At 55.4% G+C, this 17,861-nt stretch overlaps 1 protein-coding gene across 1 annotated transcript; it reads right to left on the reverse strand.

The window, feature by feature from the left end:
• Window positions 1–1,151: 1,151 nt before the first annotated feature.
• Skor1 (SKI family transcriptional corepressor 1) lies at window positions 1,152–9,366 on the reverse strand. The gene is made up of 8 exons (XM_032909746.1): window positions 7,176–9,366; window positions 6,162–6,258; window positions 5,135–5,245; window positions 4,658–4,729; window positions 3,313–3,387; window positions 3,031–3,105; window positions 2,463–2,528; window positions 1,152–1,936 (listed from the first exon to the last, which is right to left on the reverse strand). The coding sequence occupies exons 1-8, from the start codon at window positions 9,360–9,362 to the stop codon at window positions 1,842–1,844; spliced, it is 2,778 nt and encodes a 925-aa protein (XP_032765637.1). The 5' UTR covers window positions 9,363–9,366; the 3' UTR covers window positions 1,152–1,841.
• Window positions 9,367–17,861: the final 8,495 nt, after the last annotated feature.

Below are 17,861 nucleotides of genomic sequence, written 5' to 3' on the forward strand. Positions count from 1 at the left end.
GGAGTCCCCTAGAGAGTGCTTGGAGAGAGTGGGGGTGCTAGTCTCAGAGCCAGGTCTTGGAGGCGACAGGCCTGGCAGCGGCCTGCAGATGGGCTTTCTTCTTGGAGTGTCTCCCTGAGCCTCGGGGCATAGACAGACGACTGTCATTTAAAGGAGATTGGAAAGTGAGGCCCTGGAAAAAATAAAGGGCACACCGCAGGACCTTTGCTCGTCAGAGGAGGGCATGAGAGCCAGTCTGGGCTGAAAACTTCCTAAGAGAACGGGCTTTTCCAGTTCTGTCCTCCACACTGCTTGGGGAGGAGTGTGTTTCCGGCAGTTTATGTTGCCTGTCTGTCGCAAAAGCAGGAGCCTTTGTAGAAACTGAGGCTAATGGCCACTAGGTGAGGCTTCGCACTCCCGGGCCACAGGGAGTGTCCTGGCCCTTGAATCTTCGACCAGCAGGCCTCATCTTTTTCACTGGGGTTATCCAGCTCCACAAATCCCCTAGGACTAGGAGTGACGACCACTAAAATGAGGACAGAACTTCATCTTAGGGAAAGAGGCTGACTCCATGAGACAGATACACCACAGGGCATCTGTCTAGGCAGGACCTCAAACTCTGAGCATCTTTTCTAGATCAGTCCCGCCAAGCTCCTTTCTAGCCTTCACTCCTCACTTCTACCCAGCCAGCACTCCCGATCTATGGTGCCTGCTCGGGCAAGCAGAGCAATTTCGATCGACCTCTGGATTCCTAGCAGCTTGGAGAGGCTCTGTTGCTGTGTGTACCCCAAACCCTTGCAGGTGACTTCACTCATAGGAAATAAAAGGGGTTAAAATTGACTTTCTGGCTGTACACGTGAATCGCGGGAAGGAAGGGACCACTGACAAGGGGACAAGGCAGTAATCCCTTTCCCAGTCAAAGCCCGGAAGAGGTCCCGGCCCAGATGCCTGTGGGGGAAATTGAGTGTTTTAGGTGGGTCTGTAGAGTGGTCCCAGAGCGCTATGAGGTCTCCTGGGAGAGCACCACCGCTCTAACATTGACCACTGGACCTCACTGGCATCCGCAAGCCCCATCTTTGAGTGGCAGTATCTTCCACCAGCCCCACCCCTTTCCTCCTCCGCCACCTGGGTGCACTCTCGATTCCGCAGCCCCAAGGAGGGACAGATATTTCTTTTCTTTTTATTAAAAACAAAAGTCACGGATACAGGTCTCCCCAAATAGGCTCAAGATGGTCACCATCTCGTGAGTCAGTTGTCGTCCTTTTAAAGTGCTGTTACGTTACACAACAACAACAACAATAACAACAACAAAATCACAAAGCAAATCCAAACAAGAATGAATGTAAAACGAGGACTGGAAAGGGGTCCAGGGTAAGTAAAATAACTTACAGTATAAATAAAGCGAACCTAATACTGAACCAAGAGACTCACAGTCCGTTTATATCCATTGCACATAGCCACGTTGTCGTTAGGAACAAGAGTTTCAGAAGTGGACAGGACTGGGAGCGCACGGCCGAAGCCAGCGAAGAAGCTACATTATATTCACATTCCGGGTCCCAGGCCCTACTCAGGGTGGAGTGGGAGGGATCGTGGAAGAGGTGTCCCATCTCCCCCCTTTTTTCCCCGGGTGGGTCCAGTTTTTAACCCTTGAGGTCTGATGCCCTGGAGTTCAAAGGAGGGGTGAGGCAGTATTTACAGTGGGGAAACCCAGCAGAGCCCGGCTGGGGACCTGCGTGCCCGAGGCTGTATTTACAACGGTTGGGTCCTAATGGCTTGTTCCTCGCTCTGGGCCGCCACTGCAGCGGGTATTTACAGAAAGGAGCAGCATGGCTTGAGGGCGCGTGGGCGCGGCCAAGCCAGCGCTAGGGCAACAGCGGAGGCTTGAAGGAGCAGTTGCCGGTGCAGTGCCGGGGTGTCAGCATCTTGCAGGAGAAGTGGTGCAGGGCGTCGTGAGCTTCTGGAGAGAGAGTCGCACCAACCACATTGGTCGCCTCGCCTGCCTCACTGGCCCTTGATCTCCACCAGTTCCCCCCTCGCAAGCCCCATTCAGCCATTGGGCACAGGAATTCTCAATGGAGCAGAAGGGGGAAGTAGGAGGGCAAGAATGAGACCCTGGCCAGTCAGAACCATTTCTAAGGTCCATTAGCCCCATTTTACAGACGGGGAAATCGAGGCACAAAGAGGTCAAATTGTCCCAGGCCAGGGTTGGGCCAGAAAGCAAAATTTCGGATGTTCAGAGCTCAATGGGCTCCTTCTTCCACATCACAGTTATAAAATTTACTCCTTCACCTCACTTCCCTTCTGATCCATGTGGTCCTTGGCCACCTTTCTTCCAAACATCTCAATTGATACATCCACCTACCCGTTCATCCATCCACCCAATAGTACAACCAGCCCGGACACCTCTCTCTCTCTCTCTCTCTTTCTCTCTCTCTCTCTCTCTCTCTCTCTCTCTCTCTCTCTCTTTGTTTCTGGGTTCACACCTTTTAATTTCTGCTGGATGGCATAGCGGGCCTTCCTCTCCTGGTCCAGTTCGTTACACAAGGTATCTGGAAGACATGGCAGTTTGGTGAGGGAACACAGACCACCTTCCAGCCAGATGGTTGAGGTCACACAGCCTGGGCACAGCCTCTCCCCTACAGAAACCACCCCGGAAACCGAGGAGGGACACCAACACTTCAAACTGCGGGCTGGGGGGCTGGGGGAGGAAATGGCCTGGCATGGCGCTTAAAGGCAGACGGATCTAACCAAAATTAAAGCAAACTTAGGCATTACTTCCCAGGTAATTTTACGCCTCGATTTTTAATTTAGAAACCGTGGAAATTGCAGCGCTAAGAAGTTCAATCACTCCACGTAATGATGCCTGCAAGCCGTTTGCTGGGCTTGCTTGCCATTCTGAGGCTAATCAGACTATACAAAGGATATTAAATAAAAAAAATAATTGTTAAATTACCTTCAATTTAAATCCAAATGACTGAGCCAACATTGCAGCTCCTGCCAGATGAGAGGCAGTTACGGCCCGTGCATGCGCTCACCTGACTCCCGTCTTACCTCTGACAATTTGCAGCTGTTGCACCATTTCTTCCCGATAAGCCAATTCCCTCTTCATTTGATCCTGAAAATTATCTGTGCAAATTGATTAAGTGAGAGCTGTTAAGCACAGCCTCCTCTCCCGGCTCCACTTCCCGCTCCCTCCCATCCTCACCCCTGCTCCCACCCCCATCCAGTCCTTCACCTAGCTGGGAACGTCGGAACCAGGAGTTCTTCTCTCCCCTGGGAGAGAAGTTCCTGGAGCAGGTTTGGGAAGCTGTTGTGGGGTGGGGAGGGAAGTACCTTTGAGACTCTGGAATTCCCGCTCCAGCTTCTTTCGAAGCTCCATTTGCTCCAGAAGCAATTTCTGCAGTTCTTCTGTGAAGGTTTGGGAGAGAGGTAAAGGGGGAGACTGAGGCAATCCAGGGTACCCATTGGGGCCAACAGCCCTGACATCTAAGCCTTCCCTACTCTGGCTTTTCTTTTTTATCTGAGCTCCAAGACTTGGGTGGAAGATGGAGGCCCGGAGAGTGGTGCTGGGATATTCACACTCAAGAAGATGGAAACTATTTTGCATGTCTGGACCCCTGGCTCCCTGGAATAACTGGGGCCTGACATCTGCTTTAAGTTGCCAGTAACTCCTCAACCTCAGAGGACGACCCACAACCACCATTCCCTATTTCAAAGGAGACTTCTAATCTCTACTCTAAAGGCAATTCAGGGAGAATCTGATGAAATCCAGGAACAGCCTTTCCAGAAAAAGAAAAAAAAAAGATAAAAGACAAAAGACACACAGAGAAAGTTTGTCTACAATTTCAAGAGGCACTGAGACCCTAAAGCGTAATTATTTCAAAATTGTGGCATCATCCTGTAAAATCTGAGGCTAAGAAGAGCGGAAGATCATTGCTCCCCCACTCCTCCCCCAGCAGCCCAATTCCTTAGACCTTCCATTGGCTAGGGTGGGGAAGGCTCTCAGTTCAATGCCCCCAGAAACCTGTTGGGGGGGGTGGAAGGACAAGCTGCCCCCAGCAGGAGCTCAGTAGTATCTAGGTCCTTCCAGGAAAAGACTCCTTTGCAACACAGGAGGGGTTCAAAACCACTGTCCGCGCCTTAAGTTGTCCCTCCCCCCCTCACACACACCCTGCGGACTGAGCAGCAATAGGAGGAGAGGTGTCCTGGTCTGCAGGTGAGCTCCAACCTCACTACATTATTGTGTGAACAGTTCGATTCCAGAGGGAAAAGTTGCCTTTGCTGTAGCCTGAAGTAAGTACCTGCCTGCCACCTTGTCCTTCAGAAAAAGTTCTGGTTTTCCTGTGTTTTGAGAGACCCAAATTGCCCACCGGTTACAAGTCCTGAGAATCAAGACCAAGTCTTTCTCACCCGGTCCTGCAAGACAGGCTCGAGTCTTGGGAACCCAAACTTCCAATAAACTTACTGGGGTTTGGTTCACTCACCCAAAATCCAGCTCTGCATCCCTATGCCAGGTGTCCAGGGGGTAATTTTTTTTTCTACTTGGTGAAATGAAAACTGACACCCCTCCCCCAGCTACGCCTTTGGCACCCACCCACTACCAGATTACAGCCCCTCTCACTCAAGAACTCCTCTACCTCAAGCACCTCATGGCTCCATTTCTCGTATTTAATCTCACCTCTGGCCAGGTTTTCGATATCTTTCTCCACCAATTGAGTTCCTGTGACATCCAAAGTAAGCCCATCTTCACCTAGGACACAAGGGCAGGTTAGGGGTCGGGGGTCCGTCCTCAGGAGAGGGGAGGGGAAGGTAAGCTCCTGGGAATTCTGCCAAATGCAGGACTTTCCCACCTCCCCACCTTCCACGGAGTTCAGGAGGCTGAACCCTGGCAGGAGGCGCCCTTTGATCTATTCTAGGTGAATGGGGATTTCCCCCTTTCCTTTTAGTACCCACCTCCCAAACTCAGAAGACCCTCAAAGCCAATAAGGAAGAAACTAGTCCTGAAACCCGGCCTGCGCCTCCCCCACAACGTTAACTCTCTGCTCAGTGACATCGTTCGCTCATGATTAAAACCTGCCTCCAAGCCTGTGGTGACCCGGATGAGCTGGATCTCAGCTCAAGGCCATCAGTGCGAGCCAGGACTACCGGGGCTCACCTCGATCTGTATTTGCAGGGCTTGGCTGGGAGACACTCCTTTGGTCTGAAAAGGATTTTCTGGTTTCCAAGTCGTCGGCTGTCGTCGAGTGATTGTCTTCCTTATCTGGCTCTAAAAGGCAGAATGAGTTTCAAGGATAAGCAAAGAAACCGTGACCCGGATACTGCAGAGCGGCCTCGGTTGGGGCGCCCAAGCCCTAATTAAAAACGTCGTGGCCGCCTCTGGCTCCCGGCTGTGCGCCCAGGCGCGCGCCCTGAGGCTTTGGGCCCGACACCCCTCCCCTGCACAAGGTCTGCTCCATTCCGGGCTACACGCCCCCGCCCCAGCCTCTGGCCCCCAGGAAAAGATCAAGACAAGCAGCTGAGCCCACCAGGGACAAGCGACCTACATTGCGTGAGCAGATACTGGGGCACCGGGAGAGTTCGTGGCTGCCGGAATTGTCCGCGCCACTTCAGCGGAGATCGCAACCCAAGTGACAACCTTCTGGGTATTGGTGTCGTAGGAGGACACTGTCCGGCACCTGGCTGCACTGGGCCTGCTTAGATTTCTGTTGCCACCCCTCACCTCCGCTCTTTCCCAGTTTAGAACAGGATCCCAAATGCTAATGCACGACTGAACCTTGATAGGGGTCGCAGCTTCTGGGGTACCGTAGCGCGCAGCCACTAGCGCTCACCCTGCGCTCGGATCAGGCCCGGCCACCACCTAAGGCCACCAGCCTAAGGCTAAGCATGTTTCTGGGTAAACGAAAAGATGGGAAGGAGATGCCCGGCAGGCGCAGGTTTTTGGAAAGGTGTGTTGGAGTGTGTCCGTATGTGCAGCGAGGGGGATGGGTTGTGATTATTTTAAAATAGCTAAACCCTGAGGTTTGGGAGTTTACCCTTAGTTTCCCTTTTCTCTTATTGTTTTTCTTCTTCCTTTGCTATCACTCCTTTCTCTCCGCCCCTCCCTTCCTTGAAAGGCCTGTCTTGGCCATGGGTTCTGTCTCCGGTCCCTGCATTCAAAGGGCCAGAGGCCTCGGAGGCTTTACCGTGGGTCTCTGGGGTGCAGAGATACGAGGCTGCGGACCCCAGTGCCGCCGCCGCCGCCGCACTCTTCACGTGTTCGTCCCTCTCAGGCACGTACACCTGCGACGGCCGAAAATGACAGGCGATTAGGGGGGAACAGCCTTACTCAGCGGCCAACCGGAAGACCGAGGGTGTGGCAGAGGTTGGTGGGCCCTGGAGACCTGAACGTACCGTAGTGGTTTTAGGATACTCTTTGGTACTCCGGAGCAAATTACTTAAAACACAAAGTCGCTTTCAAGCAAGAGGCTGTCCAAAGCCACCCCCCACGTTCAGTGCTTGCCTCCTTTTAGCTGTCTTTCCTCCCTGTGTGGTTCCCAGCATAAGGGATGCCTTTCTCGCCCGGCCAATGGTTTCTGTTTTAATAAACCCGGCGTACGTGGACAAGTGTGTGCGCACCTACTTTCAAACCAGTCAACCCTTCGATCTAGCCACAATTTGCCCTCCAGCCGCTTCCCTGACAACCAGAGAACCCGCAAGCTTGTGTTTTCCAGCCCAGGGCCATGTAGTTCCTTAGGCTAGAGTTAAAACAGACTCAGAAACTGCTAGTCAGAATGTTTAGAGATTCTTCTTGGCAAAAAAACTGCCCTCTTCTCTCCCTACTGTGGTGTTCCTCGGGTGTCATCCTCATGCGTGTAGGTACACATTGGGCCTGGTTCCTTCAGATCCTTTGTCTCTCTTCCTGGGTTCTAACAGTCTCTGCAACTCTCTTCACCTTTCATCAACAAAACCAAAAACACACTCGCCATTTCTCTGGACTGTCCCCCGGATTTTCCGAATCCCTCAGCCCTGGGTCCCAGCGAACCCAGTGCCACAGCGCGCCTCCCCCCGGCTGGGGCTGCGAAGAGCAGCTGGGACCTGCTGCTCCTCCGCCAGATCAGAACAGAATCCCAGTTTCCGCACCTGCCCCGGAGCTGCTGTGTAGGAGGGCAGAGTGGCGAAAGGGAGGAGGCGCCACCGGCGAGGCGCACCGGGCTCACCTTGGCCGCCGCGGGGCCTCCCAGGGGCCCGCAAGGCTCTCGTAGCTCATAGCCGCCGTTCGGTGGGCTCCGTTCAGTTCTCCGCACCACATCATCAGCCACCAGGTCCCCGAATGCGGATCTGATAGCAGGCGGTGGCCCAAGGCGGCGGCGAGGGCGAGGGCTATCGCCATCCGCAGAGTCTGTGGGGCCGTCTGCGCCTGAGGATGTGACAGATGGGGGCCCAGCAGGCTGGTCACCGTCTGGGCCACCTCCCGTGCTGGGTGCGCTGGGCTCTGTGTCGTCCTGGGCTCCCTCCTCGTCGGGGAAGCGGTTGGACTCCACGTCCACCTCCGGTTCGTCCGCGGTGTCCACGTCGGGCGAGGCAGAATGATAGCTCGAGCTACCCTCGCTCAGAAAGTCCGGGCTCACGTAGCCCCCTCCGGTCCCGGTGCCGGGCACCGGCCCGCGAGCAGGCCCGGAGCCGTAGGCCTCGCGCGCGCTGCCGTAGAGCTTAGCGATGCTCTCCGCGTCCTTGACTACGGGTCGGAAGGCTGACACGTAGGAGCTTTTGCGGGCAGGTGGCGGTGGCGGAGGGGCCAGGGGAGCCAGGGACGGTGGCAGCGCCTCGTCCGCACCGTCCTCGTCCAGGGGGCCGCGAGATAGAGCGCTCGGGCAGCGCTCCTCTGTACCGAGGCTGCCCTCCTTAGCTGGCTCCGCACCGTCCAAAGACTCAGGACCGCCCCCGCCAGCCGCCGCCGCCGCCGCAGCAGCAGCCGCAGCCACCGCGGCCGCTACGGCCTTAGCTTGGCTCTGCGCGGCGGGGTAAGGAGGCACCGGGAGGCTCCCGGCAGCTGGCCAGAACATGGGAAACGTCGGGTACACAGTGGCGGCGGCAGCTGCCGCAGCTACCGCCGCTGCGTCCTTGGCTGCGCCGGAAGGTTGATGTCCCCAGAACATTGTGCCGCCACCAGGGCCGGGTCCTGCTCCCGGGGGCAAGTGGCCAGCTCCCGGGCCACCGGCACCCGCGGCGGTGCCAGCGCCCCCACCGCTCCCGGTGCCAGGGCCTCCCTTGGGCTCTCCAGCGACCAACACTGGGTCGTCCTTTTTGGGACATAGGCCGAAGGCTGTGGGGAAACCGTAAGGATGCGGGAAAAGAGGCGGGGGCAGCTTTTGCAAGAGGCCAAAACCTTTGCTGGGCACTGGAATCACGGGGTAGCTGCGAACCCCCGCGCTGCCCCCAGGCCCTCCAGGTCCTGCAGGGCCACTAGCTGCCGCCGCTAGGCCGAGTGCGCGCTGCGGATGCGGTGGAGGTGGCCCGGGAGGCCCAGACGCTTCGTCTTCACCGCAGCGCAGACTTTTGTGAGGCGGTGGGCCTGGGGCCATCTCTGAGCCGCACCCCGGACCGCCACCGCCACCAGCGCCGCCCTTCCCTGCACCACCAGACCCGCTATTAGCGCCGCCTCCGCCGCCCCCTTGCAGGGAGAAGGTCCGCTTGCGCGTACCGCCATTAAACATAGCCTTGACGTCCTCCCAAGCGTGGCTCAGTTCGTCGGTGGCCGACTTGTCACTGAGTTTGAGGTGCCGACGCCACGAGTTAAAGTTGGCGGCGTCGGGCTGGGTGTACTTGGCGTCGGGTGTGCGGTGCGAGTGGAAGATGAACTTGTTGGGCGAGAAATACATGCTGCAGTAACCGCACTTGATGCACTTGGCACGAGAGCTGTTGTAACGGGCAGGAATGAAGCTGCCCCGAGAACCCCACGCGCACTCGTGCACCACGTCAAAGGCGAAGTTCTCGGGCAGTTTGGGTGGCTTGTGCTCGCCCAGGAAGGACTTGCACAGGCGTTCGGCCTCTCGTTTTGTGATCATACCGCAACGGCGAGAGGAGATGGGCATGGCCCCGGCCCGACGCAGGATCTCCAGCTGCACCGGCGTGCACTGCACGCACGTGATGCCCAGGGCCACGCGGCGGTTGTGGATCTCATTGTAGCTGTAGTTTTTGAGCAGAGTGTTGGAGATCTGGGCTAGGCACAGGCGCTCCTGCCCATCAATGACCAGTGACACGATGGGCACCCCGTACAGCGACGTCTCGCCCACCTGGTTGGGTTTAAGGGCGCTGGATCCCGAGTAGGGCTGCAACTCTTGCTTGGAGTTGGGAGAGGAACTGCCCTCGCGTCCCGGCCCCAGCTGAGTGGTGAGAGCCTCCATGCCGCCGCTCCTGCGAAATAGAGAGAGCAGAGAGCAGATGAGCCATTTTTAGCGCCGCTACCTAGGTTCAGGCCCGCCCAGCGGGGCGCAACGTGTGGGGTGCGAGGGGGTTACTTGGCAGTGGGGAGCTCAAGCTCATTCGTCCCCTGGACTGGCCCCTTTTGTTATTCAGACTGGCTTCTGAGCTGAAACAAAAGCACCCGGGGGGCTAAGGGAGGAAAAGGGAAAATCGAAACCTCAGGAAAGCCCCAGCTGCCAGGAAGCCAATCCTGTTTTCAGATTGGAAAGGAAGTGGAACCCAGAGACGGAGAGTGACTTGCCCAAGGCCACACAGCAATGCCATAGTCAAATCCAGGCTTTCCAGCCGGCACTCAGGTTTGCGTGCCTTCAGCTACCTCACAGCTCGCCCTGCCCGCCAGGGTCCTGAAGCCCGGACTTCAGGGACCAGCGGCCCCTCTGCTCAGTCGCGCATGCACGCGTGCGGGCGGGGACAGTGAAGGAGAGGTAGGGAAGCGAAGGAGGGGCACTCACTGCCCATCACCAAACTGCGGGATGTAGGGGTGGGGGCAGGGAGAAGGGGGAGGGAGGGAGGTTGAAGGGGAAGGGAGGAGGAGGAGGCCACCGCTGTTCGCGGTGCTGAACCCTACCCTTTCCAAAGCTTGTCGCGTGCACCACGAACCTCGGGTGGCCCCCACTGCACCTAGCTTCGTGATGACCGGCTTCCAGGGACAACAGTAGCGGTTTGCACAAACCTGTACCTCTCTTCTGACGCCTTGCGCCCGGTGTTCCTTGAGCAGAAAGTGTCCAGCTGGGTTTACAAAACGCTTTCTTGCCAGCCATCAGTTAGCTGGGCCGGGATCACGCAGTTTCTAACCACGTTTTCTGCATTTTTAGCTGCACTCCAGACTAAAGCTGGTTCCCCTCTGGGTCAGCTCTTGGGACAGAGAGGTTCTCATAGACGTTTCTCTGGAGTCATTTCTTAGCTTTTGAAAACATCTCCCTGAGCTTGCTTTCCTCTTTCACACATGCTTTTCTTACTCAGGCCAAACAGGCTTCCCAGGCTCTGGGCTGCTCGTTTTGTGGGGGTGACTCCTCATTGAGTATCTTTCATGCCCCAGTATCAGCTCATATGGGCTAGAAGGAATCTTGGCCACTCTTGGAAGCCACTGTAAAACTCCAGGCATAAAAAGTTGCTGCTGGTCCCTCGCTTTGATCTCTGGAGAAGGCAGAGAGGAAGCTGTGTCCACGGTCTATCCTGGTGGAGGACCCAGGAATTGATGTTTAGGGCCTTCTAGGTCGCCCAGTCACCCCACGTGTCTTCAGATACTCAGGGCTCCAACCCAGTGCACGGCGGCAGCCGCTCTTGCCGCCCAATCCACTCCCCAGGATTCCCTCCCCCGAACTTGGCTGGAAAGGCAATCCATTTCAGAGGGGTAGCTTCAATCTAACAGGGAGTCCGAATTCAGCTAAGAACCTGGAACCTTTGGTCTGCAGGTCTCTTTTCCTCCCTCCGTTTGCTGAAACGCTAATTTGTCGATCTTATCTGTCCCTGAGCTGTCTGCCGCTGCCAGCTCACTGTTCTTTCTCCCATCTATCTTGTATCTTGTTCAAGTATCAACCTATTTATCTATTATCTGTTTTATCTCTTCCAGTCAAACGGAAGCAAGTTGATCCTCCCTTGACACTGAAGTCCCCGGTAACATTTTAGGAGGCAAGCAAACCATGTCCTAACTCCTTGACTGAGGGGTCAACCAGGAGAACCAAGCGTCCTAGGGACAGCGCTCAGACAGGCTGCGGAGGTGGTTAGGGGGGCGCGCAGCTGTGGGAAATGACGATGGCTTCTTGGTTTTCTGGGCAAATGTACCGGGCCCGCATACAGTGAAGAGGACACCTGAGCCAGGAGCGTCCACCTGAAGCTGGGGGGTTCTGAGTCCCCAGGGGGTTTTCCCAAAGGGTTTCTGGCCTTGGAGCTCAGAGAAGTGGGGAACCCTAGGAACGAAACAGCAGTTCGAGGGCCAAAGAAGAAAGCACAAGCGAAGGGCCGCACTCGGCGACAAGGAGCAGCGGTCAGGGCGGCACGGGGACCCCCTGGCCGGCTTCTGGGGTTCGAGGGGCGAGCCTGGCGAGGGTAAGGAGGCGGGAGGTGGGCAGCGGTGGTAGCGAGGCTGTGGAGTCGTTTGGTAGGATAGAAAACAACAGCCACAGAGTCTAAAGGAGAAGTCAACGAAAGAAGAGCTGTGGCGGCCGGCGCGGGGGCTGCGGGCTCGTGATCGCGGGTACTCACCGTGCGGCGGCTGGAGCCGGGCAAGCGGCGAGCGGAGGTGCGCGGCGGGCGGAGCGGCGGGCGGGAGTCGGGGATCCGCCGGGCTCTCCGGGTGACGGCGCGGCCCCTCCCGCGCGCGCGCACAGCCGCGCAACCCCGCTCCCCGCGCTGCCACCCGCGGCCCCTCCCGCTCTCAACAGGCGCGGGGCGCCAGGGTCCCCGGAACGGAGCCGGGTGCCCGGAACCGATGTCCCCGAGGCCGGGGACTGGCCCGAAGAAGAAGCAGAAGCCTAGGGCTCATGGCGGGGCGGCGGATACGGCGGCGGTCACAGGCTGGAGTGGCGAGGCCAGCGCAGGGCGGGAGCGCCTGACAGCTGCGAGCTGGGGCGCCACCCCACCACCCCTCGCTGTCCCTCGCGCCCTCCCCGGGTGCGCCCGCCCGCGGGCCACGCGCCGCGCCCGCCGCCTCTCCGCAGCCCCAGGGCCTGTGCGCCCCAGGTAAGCGGCCGCCCACCTGCGGCCCGCGGCTCGCACCTGCGGCCCCGCGCGGGCCACGGAGGCCGAGTGGGAAGAAGGGATGGGGCGACCAGAAAGTGCCCCCGCCCCCGAGAACCAAGAGCTGAGGGTCCAAAGCTTGTCATTATCAAGGAGGGCCCCGAGCCGGGCTGGGTGTTGGGAGTTGAGGGTTACTCAAAAGAAAGGGGAGTAAGGAGGGTCACACCGCGCTCCCGCGGCAGGAACCGTGGAACTAAGAGTTTGCCCTAGAGACCCAGACCGGCCGTCAAAGCTGGGATGGAGTACAGAGTTGGGGAGCGCAGCCGGGAAGGGGCAGGCGCAGCTCCCCACCGCTCCTGACTGTGGGAGCAGACTGGAATGCATTATTGCGGAAAGTCACCCTCCTGCTTTCTTCACTGGCAAGAGACTGCTGGGGACCTGGGTTTGTTCCCCAACCCCAACATCTCTTATCATCTCTAACAGGTCTAAGGCAAAAGCCAAATCATAATTGGAGGATGCGTGGGGGGTCAATTACTTGGTCGACATCGCTGTTCTCTAGTGGTGAGGGGTCCAGTTTTATTTGGACGTCATAGACCCCTTGGTACTTTTTCTCTATACTCTAAAGCATGCTCTCTCTCTCTCTCTCTCTCTCTCTCTCTCTCTCTCTCTCTCTCTCTCTCTCTCATTTCTTTCCGTCAGGTCTCTTTTCATCTTAATCCATGAGTTACTAGTAACACACCCCTCCTGTTTTCGGGCGCCCCCTTGGCCATTTCCACCTCCTCTTCCTGCCCCCGTGGCATTAAGTGTCCTTAATGGACACGTTAATTAAACTGTAATTAATCATACTGTCCAACCCAAGTTTGAACAATTACCCTAATCAAACAGAAGTTAATAATGGCAGGGATGGCCTGGGGCGCGGTGGGCCGCCCGGGCAGGGGGCGCAGCGGCCACAGCGGCTACTGGGGACAGCAGCAGAGGCGAGTGCAGCCTGTCCTTGGAACCTGAGTGGCTCCATAAATCTTCCGCGGGTAGCGGCTCGGGGTCGCCCCCGCCCCCGCCCTCGTGTTTTCCTTCGGGCTCTGGGTTATGGGCCCTCTTCCCTTCTGTGTTTTAGCTCCTGCGGGTTAACTTCCTCTTCTCCACTTCTCTCGCGTTCCTTTCCTGTTCTTTTCTCTCTGGCTTGAGGAGACCTCACAGAAGGACCCTGGAGTACAATTATGTGGCTAGGGCCTTTCTCTCAGAGAAAGCAGGTAGCAGGCCTAGGGCAGGTTCCCAACCTGTTCCTTGAAGCTCTGGAAACCACTCCCAAACAAGTTTGAAGGCTCTAGATGGGGATGTCGTGCCTTCCCCCTCTCCCTCTACCCCCGCTCTCTCTGTCTCTTGCTCTCTCCCGCCTCGCCTCTCACTCTCTTCAGTCTGGAGCTCCTCAAGTCGTCTTTTCTCGCTCTTCCATTCTGGCGTTTCTCCTAGGTGCAACCCCTGTCCCACTCCAACTCTGCGCTCTCATCCTCTCACTTTCTTTTTGAGGGAAAGAGGCCGCTTTCCGTCCCAGTACAAGAGACTCTCCCCAGCCCGCCCACACCCTGTTCATCTCCCCTCCCTTGGCCCAGGCTCCCCCACCCCATAATTACAATCCCATTCGGTAATTATTCCTAGAATCCTAATGATTTTTTAAAAGCAACCTCAGAATTCGGTATGGAGGTGACAACGATCGAGTAGCCTGGTGCCCCAGGGTGGTGGGAGTAGGGAGAAGAGGAAAAGTCTCCCCTCTCGGAGGGGGCCTCCCTGTTTTCCCTCTATTTTACTTCCAGGGCTGATAACGCCTGCGGGATCGGCTTCTAGTCAGTTCAAGCAGCATGGAGTCAGAGTCCCTGGGGACATCTCATACAAAAGGTCCTACCCTGGGCTACTGCACCAGCGGACAGTCAATGTCGCCTCGGCTCCCTGTTCAGCACCAAGCTAGGGACAGCTCCCAGCCCGTCCCAGTCTTCATTCTAGCAGTTCCAGCTAAACTCTATGGAAGGCCCTTGGAGAGGCTGGGGGATCGCCGCTGTTTGGGGCTGGTTTCTAGGGGCACTTGTCTAGGACTCCGAGCTCGGGCTGAGTTCCACAGGAACACTACGGCCGGCTACTTTTTAGGATCTGTTCTTACAGCAGCCACAATTCGAGCATATATTCCCATTTCCCAGGAAGGAAAGAGTCCGGCACCGAAAGCCCACAGACACAGGTTCCTCAGGCAGTACACGCGCAGGCAGAGCTAGATAGACCCTGTCTCGCTCTCTGCAGAGGGGGTCTGGTTGGGTGAAGGGACAGGAAAGAAGGTGAAGCTTCAACCTGGGTGTGGAGGAGAGATGCCTAAGGAGACCAGGTCATCTCCTCAAGTTCAGGAGGCCGATGGGTGAGCAGAGCTGGGACTGGAACCCGGGTTCAGATGTAGTACATGACATGCCTTTTTCTCAGTGGTGGCTCTGGGTTCTGAGGTCCTGCCCAGAGAGCAGGACTGGAAGCTGGTTCCTTTGGCCTCTCTTTCTCTCTCCAGTCCTCATTATTAGGGTTTTGTCTTTTTAATCCGCTCCTGGATGTTCTCTCGGCAGCCCCTCACTAGTCCCGCGCTGCCCCCCTATTTCCCCGGCGTCGGGTCCACACGGGCCCTGCCTCTAGCGCCCATTCCGATTCCGGCTTGGGCCGGGCTGGGCTGACGCGCCTCCTTCTCAAGCACATATCTTTTACCAGTTGAATTAACGGCAGTTTTCGTCAGTTAATTAGGTTTAATTTACATAATTAGTACAGTATAAAGAGGATTGGGGATAATCATGGGGTACGTAGCGCTTTCTGTGTAAACACGTATTCTGAATTAAAAATCAGATGTAATTAAGGCGCGCAGGCCCTGTTTAGGCAGGGTTTTAATTGTAATGAATTTCTAATTAACACTCAATGATTGCCAAATGCAAAGGGCTGTAGAATTTTCTTGTAGTTTTGCTAATTTATTGTTTACTTAATATCTGGATATTAGTCCAATGGCCGATCGAGCCCAGCCTAGCTTCGGCAGTCTTGGCCCCTGAGAGGGAAGGCAGCTGGGCCGGCCTATGGGCCCCTACCAGAGAAAAGAACCTGGGCAGAGAAGGAAGTCACATAGGTGGTCAGTGGCCCACCTCAATCTTGGTGTCACTGAGGCCACAGGACAGCTCCCATCTCTTCTCAGGCTCCAGGTTTTTGATGTAAGCCTTGTTCATTGGGAACAGGAGTAGAAGGGAGCAGGAGACCCCGGGAGACATCGAGGAGAGAGAGGGATCCAGGTTCGATTCTTCCACTGATCTTACAGGAGGGACCGTATGTCCGACTTTATCTCTGTCTGACTGGTCAGCACTCAGTGGGAGTGAAAAGCTCTCACTTCCTCCAGACAACCCTCTGTGAGCATCTTTCTTGTGAAGCTCTGAGGTGGAGGGGTGAGGTCTGCTTAAGTTTGGGGACAGAGGGGTAGAGCCAGGAGGCTGGAAGTTTGGGGTCTGAGGTTCCCTTTGTACTTAGAGATGCAACCTACACTAGGTGACAAAGGACAAAGGAGGGAACACTGGAGCCTCCTTTGCCCCATCAGCCAGCAAGCTGTGAGGTTTGGTGTTAGGGAAGGAGTTGGGGAGCAGCCTGCTGGCTTGAGCTTCCCCAAGGGGCTCTCCCCTTTCTCAGGACTCTGGGTTGGGTTCCAACCCGCAGTCCAGCTGGCGACCTGAGAGAGTTCCCATGGGGCTGTGCCAGCTTCCTCCAATTCTCCTCTGACAGTCTGAGCTGGGAGGCTATAGTCTTTGTACTTAGAAGTTCACTCCAATGTAAGGAAAGACACCAGGAAAAGTTAGCAAGGCCTTGAGGCTTCGGCCCAGAAAGTCAGCAGCTTTAACTTCTCCTCCCTGTGATTATCTTTCAATGTGCTTCCCACTGGCAGTGGCTTGCCCAAACCTGACCGCTGCTGTTAGCTGTTCATTTTCATCTTCGGCCCATGAGTGGGCTAATGCTTCTTGGTCACTTCTCTGTGTTTTCTGTCTCTCACACGGGGAGTGCATCATTCCCTTTGTAACCAGGTCTTATGGAACAGGGCCTGAAACATAGTAGGTACTCACCGTGTTTGTTGAGTGAATGAATGAACAATATTTGATGGCGAGGGCTCATGTGTAGTGGGCAGTGTGATACTGCAGTTCTCTCTTCCCAGGTACAGTTTAAGGGTCTGGGGATTGCTGTCTTCCACATGGACTCACACAAGGCCTCTGGTGTAAGGCTCGCAGAGCTTCCGGTGGTTGCAGGGGGCATTCTTCCCAGGGGCTCCTTGATTTATTCTTCTGAGGAAGCTGTTGGAAGAACCGACTTTGGAGCCAGCAAGACCTAATCTGGGCTGGGAGTGGTAGCTGATGCCTACAATCCCAGCTTCTGAGAGGCTGAGGCCAGAGGCCAGCCTGGACTATGTAGTAAATTCTAGGCCATTCCTTCAAAACCAGAAGAGACTGGTCTGTTACTGTCTGGGGTGATTTGAATGAGAATGCCCCCCTCCCCCCTAGGCTCATATTTGAGTGTTTGATTCCTAGCTGGTGGAACTGTCTGGGAAGGATTAGGAGGTGTGGACTTAGAGGAAGTGCATCACTGGGGGGTGGGGGTGGGCTTTCAGGTTTCAAGAAGTTCATGCCAGGCCAATCTCTCTCTCTTTTTGTCTCCTTCTTGTGGTTCAGATGTAAGCTTTCATGATGGTCATGGGGCCCACCCTCTGAAACTGTAAGCAAGTCCCCAATTGATGCTTCCTTTCATAGGCTGCCTTGGCCATGGTGTGAGGCACTGCTGAACTCTGAATCTGTAGAGAACTGATACGGAGCCTTGCAGGGGTGTCATAAGAACTAAGTAAATCACTGGGCGTGTGACACACAGCCAGGTATGGGGCCTCCAGGGAGGTGCCTAGAATGCAAAATTTAGAAAGTACTTCCTACATTTTAATGTCCTTTCCTAGTCCCCACCCCATAGAAGCATACCTTAAAAGTGGTTTGTCAGCACATTTGAACCCTTCCTTTCCTGAGACTCACTTTGGGAGTGCTGCCTGGATATTGGAGTCCAGTCTGCCTATCTGGAACACATCCAGAGCCTCTCTGCCCAGGTTTGGAATGCTGGGCAGACCACCAGATGCCACACGTGTTGGAGGAAGGTCTGGCCATCGACTCTGCATGGGCTCACTGACCTCAGGGAAGTGAAGTCAATATTCCCATCCATATATGATGGAATGCCAACGGTCCATCAAGGTTCCACATATTCACAGGGCTGTGCAACTGTCGCCACCATCATGTTAGGATATTTCCATCATCCCACGGAGAAGTCTCATGCCTTTGGCTGTCACTCTCCAGTCCCAGACAATCTCCAGTCTTCTTCCTGTCTCTGTAGATGTGTCTGTGGTGAGCATCTCATGCAGATGGAATCAATTAGACAGAATCTTCTTTTATTCTATCTATCTATCTATCTATCTATCTATCTATCTATCTATCTATCACCTATTTATCACTTATCTATCATCTATCTATCTATCTATCTATCTATCTATCTATATCTATCCATCTATATCTATCATCTAATCTATCATTTATCATCTATCATCTATCTATCCATCTATATCTATCATCCAGTCTATCATTTATCTCTCTATCATCTATCTATTATCTATCATCTTTCTATCTATCATCTACTTATCTATAATCTATCATCTATCTATCCATCAT

The sequence above is a fragment of the Rattus rattus genome, chromosome 8, assembly GCF_011064425.1.
Source record: "Rattus rattus isolate New Zealand chromosome 8, Rrattus_CSIRO_v1, whole genome shotgun sequence".
Lineage (NCBI taxonomy): Eukaryota > Metazoa > Chordata > Mammalia > Rodentia > Muridae > Rattus > Rattus rattus.